Source organism: Anabas testudineus, chromosome 22, assembly GCF_900324465.2.
Source record: "Anabas testudineus chromosome 22, fAnaTes1.2, whole genome shotgun sequence".
Lineage (NCBI taxonomy): Eukaryota > Metazoa > Chordata > Actinopteri > Anabantiformes > Anabantidae > Anabas > Anabas testudineus.
Window position 1 is genome coordinate 20,666,594 of NC_046630.1, and position 12,239 is coordinate 20,678,832.

Genomic DNA, 12,239 nt, shown 5'->3' on the forward strand with positions numbered 1-12,239 from the left:
ATTTTGTTATGTTACAGCCTTATCTAAAATGGATTAAATTCATTACATTCATCAGAATTCTACAAAAAATACCTTATGTCAAAGTGAAAGAAGTTTTATTTTTAAATATTTGCAAATGTATTAAAAATAATAAATGAAAAAAATATCACATGTACATAAGTATTCACAATCTTTGCTCAATACTTTGCTGAATCACCTTCAGCACCATTTACAGCCAGTCTTTTTGAGTATGATGCTACAATCTTGGCACACCTATTTTTAGGTAGTTTCCCCATTCTTCTTTGCAGAAGAAAACAGAAGAAGTTAGTTTTTCATGATCTGAGAGTCTTTCACGTTCCTTTTGGCAAACTCCAGGCAGGGTTTCATGCATCTTTTACTGAGGAATGGTTTCGGCCACTCTGCCATAGAGGCCTTATTCGTGGAGTGCTGTGGAGATAGTTGAGACAGAGCGCTCTTTCCATCGGGTTCTTGGTCACCTCTCTGACTAAGGCTCTTCTCTCTTGATTGCTCAGTTTGGCCACGCAGCCCACTCTAGGAAGAGTCCTGGTGGTTCAAAGCTTCTTCCATTTACTGATGATAGAGGCCACTGTGCTCATTGGGACCTTCAATGCTGCAGAAATATTTCTGTACCCATCACTAACTTAATACAATTCTGTGACGGAGGTCTACAGACAATTCTTTGGAATTCATTGCCTTCATATGCCTTTCCAAATGTCCAATGAATTGAATTTCCCTCAGAAAGCCCATGTCAGCAGGCAGCAACAGATGTTCAGTCTATGGCTGGGAGTCGCAATGATAGAATAACTGTTGCTTTTCTGTGTTGCAGTAGACATACATTTATGTGTATAATTTATATACTGTATCTAAAACAAATTAATTGGCAGATTAGAAATGGATATAGAGCACATTTGTTGGTGACACTTTTAAATGTGAATGTCTTATATTAAATGTTTACTTTGCAATTGTCATAACGAAAGATAAAGTAGATCCTGGAACACTTTATACTATATCCTTCAAACCTACATGCACTGGACTATACAGTATTTTCACATGCCCAGATATCAAGCTATTTAGTCACTGAAGCTTTCTAGACTTGTTTGTTTTAAAAGAAGAAGTCAAAATAAATAAAACATCTGTCCATTTTCTTAGGGGCGGGGTACACCCTGGGCAGGTTGCCAATCCATTGCAGAGCAGACATATCGAGACAGACAAACATTCAAACTCACACTGATAGGCAATTTACAGTCTCCAATTAATCTAAAATGCATGTGTTTGGAGGGGGGTTACATCCAGAGAACCGGGAGAGAACCTGCACAGACACAGGGAGAACATGCAAACTCCACACACTGAGTTGAAATAGTTTTTAGTAGAAATATACATATCATAACATTGAAAGGTGTTGTCGAAGCCTCCTGTGACCCAGACCCACTGATGATCAGAGTGAACTGACTTTAAGTCTCATCTCTTACCATCTATTATCCAAACTGCTTGTCCTCTTAAGGGTTGTGGAAGTGCTGGAGCCTATCCCAACTGGGTGAGAGGCAGGTGGATATGTGTCAAAATGTCCTTGGACAAGACACTGAAACCCCACAGTGGTGCTGTCATATACTGCAGCTGTCCAAACAACAATTTCCCCAAGGGCATCGATAAAGTGTGTCATTATTATCATCATTATACTGGTCTCAATTACTAATGTTGACAAAATGATTTAAGTTGTTTTCACACTATAAATCTAAATGTAATAGTTGAAGTTGTTGAAGGTCAATAGTGATGCTTTATTCCAATGTATTACTTTTCAGTATACACCATGTAGAGTTCCAGTGTTTAGTGTATCTTTAAGCGGTACATTGATGTCTTTTGGTGATATTTTTTTTAATAGGGGACCTATGCCAAGTGTTATTGTTCAAAACCCCAGGAAAGTTTCCTACCAGCTCGTGTTTTCTACAGAATGTAATTTCCTCCACTATCAGACTGCAATTTATCAACTGTGTATGTGAGCAAGGCAAATATTTAGATGGAGACAGACGAGCTACTGAGTGTATGAAACGTGCACACACAGACATATTCCCTATACATGTACTATAAAACATGATAGGAGTCTCTTACATACCTATGTTATATGGAATGAGAATCCAGCTCACTCAGCACATCCATAGTTGTCTGGTTAGAGAGCTGACTGACTGACAAGATGAACTTCAGTGATACACACAGTGACACCCCTGTCCTGTTGTACCACAAAAAATACCTTTTCCTTGAGTTCTTGCTTGACCTTAAATTAGCCAAACTTAGCTCAATTATTTTGGGGTGTGTTTTTGTTCCTTTTCACATTGTGGGTGCTGTCTTAAGTGTGCAAGCAATCATCTTAAGGTAGTAAAAGTTTTTTGTATATGATTTTAAGAGGAGGCTCTACCTCTCTTCATAGAAGAAGATGAGGAGGACGAAGAAGACCTTTTGAATGGATGTGATGTTGGGAAAATGCAGGTAATTTTGTAGGTAATTTGTTTTTTACTTTTGGTTTTAAGGTCACGTGAACAAGGTTTCTGCCAGCCATACAGAGGGATTGCCTGTGCTCGTTTTATAGGCAACCAGAGCATCTATGTTGAGTCGTTGCAGACGCAGGGGGAGAGTGAAAACCGTATCACAGGTAAAAACAAAATAATAATAAATCAACTGGCCTTTAAACATGTACCATCAAATATGTGTATACAGTAATTTTTACTAAAGATGTATGAGATTACTTACACATGTAGAAAAAAGTATGTGTTTATATTTTTTCTCTTTAAGCGGCTTTCACCATGATTGGCACCTCCACCCACCTATCGGATCAGTGTTCCAGGTTTGCCATCCCATCCTTCTGCTACTATGTATTCCCTCTGTGTGATGAGGGTTCTCGGGGCCCTCTGCGGCGTCAGCTCTGTCGAGATGAGTGTGAGGCCCTGGAAAACAACCTGTGTCGCCATGAGTACGCTATCGCCCGATCCAATCCCATGATCCTTATGCAGCTGGAGCTTCCCACATGCCACTTGCTGCCACGATCAGGCACCCCTGATGCTGCGTCCTGTATGAGGATAGGTGTTCCACCAGAGAAGCTGGGTCCAAGTAGGTGAAATAATTGAAACACCCTGCTGATGAAGTGCATGACAAATAAAAGTAACATTTTCATGTGGCTCCCAGATTCCCCCTTAGACCACACCTGCTACAATGGAAGTGGAGCTGACTATAAGGGCACAGTCAGCATCACCAAATCAGGTCACCACTGTCAGCCATGGAGCGCGCAGTACCCTCACAGCCACCACCTGTCACAGGAACCCGAGCTCTTTGGAAGCCACAACTTCTGCCGTAACCCTGGAGGTCAGATGCAGGCACCTTGGTGCTTCACCTTGAACCCTCAGGTCAGAGTGGACCTGTGTGATATCCCCCCCTGCAGTAAGTACTCTATGGAAATGAGTGTATGCTTAATATTTACTACTCGTAGAAGTAGTTAGTAGTAGTAATAGTAGTAATGTCCAGGTTATTGATAGTGGATAGTGTAGTGGTAAGATTGCTACCATCCATGTGGGAGACTAGGGTTCAAAACTTGGCTGATAATAGTAGAAAGACAAGGGTCATCCGCCTTTGTCCTGCACATGCGCTCTTTTAAAAAGCCAATTAGAAACCTGGTTATGTGGCAGAGTTCTCTGGTAGAAATCTACATGGGGAAATCAGGTTTTCTCTAATGCCCAACCCAGATTACAATAACCAGGATTCTCATTTACATGACAGTTAAGGAATCAGCTTACTTGAGAAAGCCTGTGCATGTAAACACACTGTATGTCAACAGACTGTAGTATTTGCTAGTGTGAGTGAGATAACATTTTCTTGTTGATTCCTCGTGTCCCCTGTTTTTGGACAGATTATTTAATAAACCCTTTTTTTGTACTTACCCCCGTTTTTGCCCCGTTTGTAACACTAAACACATTATGTCTGAGGATGCTCACAACCCCATGACACTGCAAATGCAAATGCATTGCACCACAGCAAATGAGGATCTTTTGTTAACATGTGCTTAGCAGCAGAGTTTAGTGTTACTTACTTATCCATAAGCTATAAACAGGTTCAGTGTTTTTTTTTTCAATACTCTAATTAATACACAAATTTTGAAAAAACATTTGATGATTAAGGAGTGTAGAAATTCCTCACATCTGTAAACAGTTTTAGCTTCTGTTAGTTGTTCTGACATCTTTAAGCTGTTTTCACGTGTACTTTTTGTTGTTCACTGTGATGTATAATATCTTACTCTCTCCAGAGCCTCGAGTGATCCCCAGGAATGAGGTCCTCTTCATTCTAATCCCTGCAATTTCCATCCCTTTGGTCATTGCTTGCCTCTTCTTTCTGGTTTGTATGTGTCGCAATAAGCAAAAGGCTTCAACTGACACACCACCGCGCTGCCAGCTTGGAAGTTCACCCAGCCAGGAGATGGAGCTCTCTCTCCTCAACCAGCAAAAAAAACAGGTAACACACACACACACAAACAGTAGAGAGGCTCATTGGTGAAGGTCCTACTTCAATTTCAATTACATTCAGCTAAATCATTAAGCAGAAATGTATTGATCATTTTATACCATGTAAATAAAAGATATGTTGAATATGCTGATTTTAGTTTGAACACCTAGTAGTAAGAACGACTGAATGAAAACCTGTTATATTCTTGTGTTGAGGTACTATGCTAGGTTTTATTGTTGGTTTACTGCACTTTGATGACACATATTTTTATTTTTTGCTTTGTGGCTGCAGGCCAAGCTGCGGGAGATTAGCATGTCAGCAGTGCGGTTTGTGGAGGAGCTTGGTGAGGATCGGTTTGGAAAGGTTTATAAGGGCCACTTATATGCCTCACCTGGTGAACAGTCACAGGTGGTGGCCATCAAGACATTAAAAGACAAGGTGGATGCCACACTCTGTGAGGAATTTCGCCATGAAGCCATGCTCCGCTTTCACATACAACACCAAAATATTGTTTGTTTGCTTGGTGTTGTCACCAAAGAGCAGCCTGTGAGCATGATATTTACCTACTCCAGCCTTGGTGACCTTCATGAGTATCTGGTGATGCGTTCCCCCAACTCAGATGTTGGCAGCACAGATGACGACAAGACAGTGAAATCCACAGTGGAGCAAGCTGACTTTCTTCATGTTATCACCCAGATTGCTGCAGGAATGGAGTACCTTTCCAGTCAGCAAATAGTCCACAAAGACCTTGCTGCACGAAACATTCTGGTCTTTGACAAACTTAGCATCAAGATCCTGGATCTGGGCCTTTTCAGAGATGTCTACTCTGCTGATTACTACAATCTTATGGGGACAAGCTTGTTTCCCATTCGTTGGATGTCCCCAGAAGCTATTATGTATGGCAAGTTCTCCACCGACTCTGACATTTGGTCTTATGGTGTGTTGCTGTGGGAGACTTTCAGTTATGGTCTACAGCCATATTGTGGCTATTCCAACCAGGATGTGATCGAGATGGTCCGCAGCCACCAGTTACTGTCCTGCCCAGATGAATGTCCAGCTTGGATTTACACCCTTATGCTGGAGTGTTGGAGTGAATTCCCAGCAAGAAGGCCTCGATTTAAAGACATCCACACCCGTCTGCGCTCTTGGGAGAATCTTTCCAACCATACCAGCTCTGCTCAGACTTCTGGCACCAGCAACACAACCCAGACCAGCTCTCTCAGTACCAGCCCTGTTAGTAACGTCAGCATTAGCACAGCAAATGCATCACGCTACACCAGTCCTAAAAAGAGCTCCCCATTCCATCAGCCCCAGTTCATGCCTATGAAAAGTCAAATGCATCGGCCAATGGTTCCTCCACAGCTCTACATCTCTGTTAATGGATATCACCCCATGTCAGCTTACCCATACATGCAGAACTTTTACCCTATGCAAATACCCATGGCCATGCCGCACCAGCAGATCCACCACCCTCCACAAATACATACCAAAGCTGGTTCTCACCACAGTGGCAGTGGTTCCACATCTACAGGCTATGTCACCACTGCTCCTTCCAACACTTCTGTCACAGAAAAAGCAGCTTTACTAAATGAGGATTCCAACACCAATGATGAGGCTTTGGCTGACAGGGCATTTCAGGAAGAGCTCAACCAAAACCATGACTTGTTGGTGTCTGAGACACAATTGCTAGGTGACAGTGATCCTCCAGAGACTGATGAGTTAGCAGTCCACTTGTCAGACACAATTCCAAGTTTAGTGCTGCTTGAAGGACAGTAGAGCTGTATTTGCTTGCCAAAAATATCCTGAGCAGCATAAAGTGAAGAGAACAATTTTACACAACTGTGACTGAATTCTTTTTCTGAGGTTATACACACACACAGATAGAGATATATATACATATATATGTGTGTCTCATGCTGGTTCCTCTTAAAACCCCAGTGTCAAACATTTAGCAGACTGTACAGATTTTGTTCATATTATGTTATATATTTGCCAAAGTATTTTCTTATCCATGAACACTTCAAATATTGCTTTGCCATCTCAGAAACCTCACCTTTCTGTATAGTCACCTTGGTCTATCCGCAAGAATTGCTAAGTCAGCAAAAAGTGTGATGACCATCATACTCTCTCCACCCACCAGTTGTGTTTACTAGTCCAGGTTTCTGCAGTAGGAGACAAGTGTTTTGCTTGTAAACAAGTTGTACAAACTTTATTTAATTTTTTTGGGTTATTATTCAGTGGCTTGTGATATTCAATCATCGAACAAAAGAATGTATGATAAATAAAAAATGCATTTGGAACTTAACCCTTATCTAATAAAACAAAGGATCCAGCTGAATCTGCTTTTTTATGCAAATTATAAATGTTTGATTCTATGTGAAGTTGATACGTATAACATCAACCTTAATAAAAGTTGTACAGATTTAGTTCATGTACTTTATTTTGAACTTTTATTCATTTGTTGTTTTGTTTTATTGGTGAAAAATTATAAGCCTGAAGTTAAAGTGTCTTTTTCACTACAATTTGCTGTGTTTAAGCAGTTTTTTCTTATCCAATAAAGTCATATGAATAAATTTGTTTATGTGCCCACTCTCTGTGCTTCACCTGATGATGATGTTTTGTCATCATAATTTCAATAAATGGTAAACTGCACAATCAAGTAGCGTTGGGACAAAAACTACTCACATTTTGTTAGGCTGACTTTAGCTTTCCATTATAGCACGCATTCGCAGGTACATCGTTTTGATAAGCTTCTGCAATGTCACAACATTTATTTCCATCCAGAGTTGCATTAATGTTTCACCAAGATCTCGTATTGATGATGGAAGAGTCGGACTGCTGTGCAAAGTCTACTCCAGCACACCCCAAAGATTCTCATAGGGTTAAGGTCTGGACTAAAAATGATGTGTCATGCTCCCTGAACCACTCTTTCACAATTTGAGCCCGATGAATCCTTGCATGGTCATCTTGGAATATGCCGGTGCCATCAGGGAACAAAACATTTATTGATGGAATAACTTGATCATTCAGTATTTTCAGGCAGTCAGCTGACCTCTTTGGGCACATAACATTACTGAACCTGGACCTGACCAACTGCAGGAACCCCAGATTATAGCACTGCCCCAAGGGTTTGTATGGTCGGCACTAGGCATGATGGGTGCATCACTTCATCCGCCTCTCTTCTTATCTTGATGTGCACATCACTGTGGAAGAGGGTAAATCTGGTTCAATGTCTTTAATTTTCCCATGGAAATTAAAGTATTTTTTTCTGGATAATCATATCGTCACTTTTGAGTGGTTTTCTTAAGGCTACACAACTGTTTAGTCCTTGTCTTGAGTTCCCTTCACATGGTGGAAATGCTCTTACTTTTACTTTTAAACATAGCCATGAGCTCTACTGTTGTTTATACGATTTGATTTCACAAACATTTCACAATCATTCAAGATTTCTTCCTCTAAGATGATAGTTACCCACTATCCTTTTAGTTTTTAATAATGCGTTTGACAGTTCTTAACCTAATTTTAGTAGTTCCAGCAGTCTCCTTAGATGTTTTCTTTTCCTGATGCAAGCCAATAATTTGACCCTTCTGAAACAGATTAACACCTTTTCCACAACCACAGAATGTGTCTTCTGACATGGTTGTTTAAGACATGATATTAATATATATTATTAAATAATCTGATTGTCATGAGGAAACTTTGTTTTCTCAAGATAATGAGGTAAGTTAACTTGTTATCACAAGAGCTTTGTTTTCTCGAGATCAGGAGTCTATTATCTTGTGATGTTGTGATTCTCCATTATATAATATACATATATACAGTGCCAAGAAAAGTTAACTACACTATTTGGAATTTCCTAGTTTTCTGCAAAAATTGGTCATGGAGCCACATAACTGTTAACAGTTAAGCCTTTTTGTTGTTTTATGACAAAAGGGGCTTAAACATCAGAATCAACATCACAATATGGTTTATTAGCAGGCCATGTATGTAATGTAGTGTATTGTATGTAAATATACATTTATATATGGCAATAATAGAATAAAACAAAACAGAACATAGTGTAGTAAAAAAACAGAAAAGGCAGCAGGAAATTATGATCAGAAATTTTGAAAAACTCAAACTAAATATGATAATTTGCTGACATTAAAAATGGAAAGCTGTATGAACTCGAAATAAAGAACAAAAATACAAATTTGCTATTTGCTCTCTGGTTCCAGTGTGCTTCTCTCTACACCCTGACAATATCAATACCATCAAGAACAATTTAGAAAACACATTTCATCCCAGGGGACCCTGAGTGTGGATGGTCCACATTTGGAATCAATGTGTATGTCAGAAAAACGCCAACACTCATATACACACATATATACAGACATATTCCCCAATTCATCCTGGTCTGTTCAGCTGTTGGTAGTGATGCACAAACAGACATGGACAAAACTGCTGGTACCCTTTTGTTAAAGAAAGAAAACTCACAGTGGCTACTGAAATAGCGTGAAACTGAGTAAAGTAAATTAAAAAAGATTAAAAATAACTGTGAAAATGTGAGGGTTCTCTCCTCGACCAGTTGATAAGGAGGACACGGCAATACTACGACTGGATAAAAGATTTATTATAAGAGGTGAGAAAAGGTAAACAGGAAACGGGAGTTAGTGTGAGCAGAGGATTCTGGGAAACCCAGTCACACGGGTAAGTACAGAGCCAGGAGACTAAGGATTCTGGGAGTTGTAGTGGAGCAGGTGAGGATTAGAACAGACAATTGCAGGGTCAGGGAGCTGAGGATTCTAAGAGTCAAAGTCAAGAATGTAAATATAATTCAGAGAATCATATAAACTAATAAAAATTCAGGATCAGTGTAACGACGGGAGGGTTCTGGAGACCGCTTCTGGGGAATTCAGGTTACGATAGGAATATCCAAACTTAAAACGGGTAAAACAGGTCATAAACTGAAACACAAACACAACCAGAGCAAAAGGGTTCTGGCTTAATACAGAGTCCGAAGGTCCGATAAGGGTCAAGTTTCAGGTGAAATCAAGAGAACAAACACCTGGAAAGTAGCGGAAGTCCAGGAGAGAGAGAGAGAGAGAGACTGTGAGTGTCAGGTAACCAAATATGGACATACAGGAAGTCGAGTAGTAGCAAGTGGGTGTGGATGAATATTAAATGAGCTGAGCAGCAGGCTCGTGGCCAGGTGAGTGAGAGACTATGGATGGTGACAGAAAATCAGAAAATCAGACATCACAATTGTAGTTCAAAAGAAGCATTAAAAAAATCTAAATACTGAAACTGCCCTGGATAAAAATGATTGTAGCATCACAGGTGTCTTAAACTTGCCTGTTAAAAAGATGAAAAGTACTGTGTTGTTTGGTATCATGGTGTGTACCACTGAACAAAGAAAGGTGAAGAGAGCGTTGTCTCAGGTGATTAGAAAGAACATTACAGACAATGTTAATGTGTTAAAGGTAAAGGCTATAAGACCATCTCCAAGCAGCTTGATGTTCCTGTGACTACAGTTGCACATATTCAGAAGTTTAAGGTCGTTACACTGGTCCTTAATTCCTGTTTGGTAGCCAACTTCCTTGGACATGGTTGCAGGAGGACAATTGATTGAATTGAAAAATCTGATAATATGAAGGGTAACCAAAGAGCCCAGAACAACTGAGATTAGAGGTGAACTCCGAAGTCAAGGATTATCGGTGTTAGATTGCACCATACTTTTGCTGTTTGAGCCAAAGTGGACCGGAAGATGGAAGCTGATTGTCAAGATTCCAATGTTAAAAGCAAATTATAAAAAAGCAAGACTGGAATTTGCCAAATTGCGGATTGACAAGCCAAAAAGCCTCTGGGAGAATGACCCTTGGACAAAGACAAAACTGGAACTTTTTGGCAAGTCACCAGTCATCAGCTCTATGATCACAGATGCAAAAATTAAGCAAACAAACAAAAGAACCCTGTACCTACTGTGAATCATGGAGGAGGCTTGGTTATGCACTAGCTTCCTGTAGCTGCCCGCATTAGGTTTAAAGCCTTGATCAACAACACCAGCCTAACTAAACTCCCTCATCCAGGGTCTGCCCATCTCTGCGTGCTCAGCTGCCTCACTCTCAGTTTTCAAAAACTTGCTGAAAACAGAAGTCTTCCAAACCTTTCTATGCACTTAAAACCTTAAAACATCTTGCACTATGCACTTACTTATACTTATGAAACTTAAACATCTCTTCTTGGGGCACTTGAGTTCTTCTCCCTAAATAAGACATTTTGCTTGCTTTGTAGCTCACATGTAAGTCGCTTTGGATAAAAGTATCTGCAAAATAACTAAATGTAAATGTAAATCTCAAGACTATCAAGGTATTCTGGAGCAAAACATGCCGCTCAGTGTCACAAAGCTTGGTCTCAGTCACAGGTCATGGGTCCTCCAGGATAATAACCCAAAACACACAGCTAAAAACACCCATGAATGGCCAAGAACAACACATTATTAAAATTGTATATTGTGCAGCTGTGGAAGGAGCTGAAAAATGCAGTCTGGAGTAGGCACCCTTCAAACCTGAGACAATCCTCATATTTGAGAGGCTAAAACCATGAAATACCTGGTATTTCTGCCTAAGAAATGACTTCAGCGAGATAGCTGAAGATAGCTGTGGATTGATTTTCCTTATAGAATAACAAACTAATTACATCTGGAATTATAGTAACAGTTAATTTAGTGCATCATATTTATTTTTCACTTCTGACAGCAGCTGCTTCCAGAAAACATTTGAAAAAATAAAATAAATAATAGTCACACATGTCCATGTAGATGCTGTTTTGTTTAAACACACAAGTACAAGTACACATCTGTACTTAAATGTAGCTAAATACTTCAGAAAATATGCATGATTAAGATTGACCAAGGGACTTAACTTCAGCAGCCATTTTAATGTAACGGTAAACCTCCAGCCACAAGCGGCATTCAAATGTACTCCTGCTATCCAACAGCCACCCCTAGAGGTTTCAAGCAGTATGATTATGCAACACAGGAGCTGAAGACCAGGCTCTTTGGTCTAGGTTGCAATCTGGGTTGCATAGTATATAACTAAGTACTGTATATTGCAGTGAATCTGAGTAAAGTTATTAGCCTATATTTTGTTACTTGTATGCCCTTCAATATTTTTTATTTGCAGTAATTCTCATTTTCTGTTCAGTTCTGTTGTTTTTCCACTTGCATGTTTTGAGTTTTTTGTATTGCCTCATTAGAAACAATGTTATTATTATTATTATCATTGTTGTTGTTGCTGTATGAGTATAATTACAACTATTTGTTCATTATGTTGTTACATTTGACATACTGATTTGAAGTGCTCCACCATAATTTAGTTTAGTTGGTGTATTAGATTAACATGATTTAATAACTAAATCTGAATGACCACATAGTTGGAACTCATTCGGACTAATTTACATAGATAAACAGATTACTGTAGATACTTACTGTGCAACCTTGCATTGTGCTTGTGTGCTTGCTTGTTCATGGCATTCTTAAATAGATCACATGTATCATTACAGAATTGCTGATTAAAAATGTAATAGACATAATAGTGAGAACTCCTGGCTCCTGGTTAAATTGTAGGTTCAAGTTGTTCAATTAGTGTTGAGACTGTATTTTGACTGGTTGACGTCGACTTTGGGGTCAGTATGTGTGATTAAGAACAAATTTAGAGGTTAGTTGGCCACCATGATGGAGGTTCCTGTAGTATTTAGTGGCCCCCATTCAGTGTGTT

The 12,239-nt window shown here is 39.6% G+C and overlaps 1 protein-coding gene across 1 annotated transcript in view; it reads left to right on the forward strand.

Moving 5' to 3' along the window:
- Nucleotides 1-7,031, forward strand: part of ror2 (receptor tyrosine kinase-like orphan receptor 2) — a 31,225-nt gene extending 24,194 nt beyond the window's left edge. Inside the window, exons 5-9 of the mRNA XM_026339877.1 lie at nt 2,523-2,644; nt 2,785-3,099; nt 3,175-3,426; nt 4,286-4,491; nt 4,774-7,031. Coding sequence (XP_026195662.1) covers nt 2,523-2,644; nt 2,785-3,099; nt 3,175-3,426; nt 4,286-4,491; nt 4,774-6,258 — 2,380 coding nt within the window. The 3' untranslated portion in view covers nt 6,259-7,031. The remainder of the gene's footprint in view (nt 1-2,522; nt 2,645-2,784; nt 3,100-3,174; nt 3,427-4,285; nt 4,492-4,773) is intronic.
- Nucleotides 7,032-12,239: the final 5,208 nt, after the last annotated feature.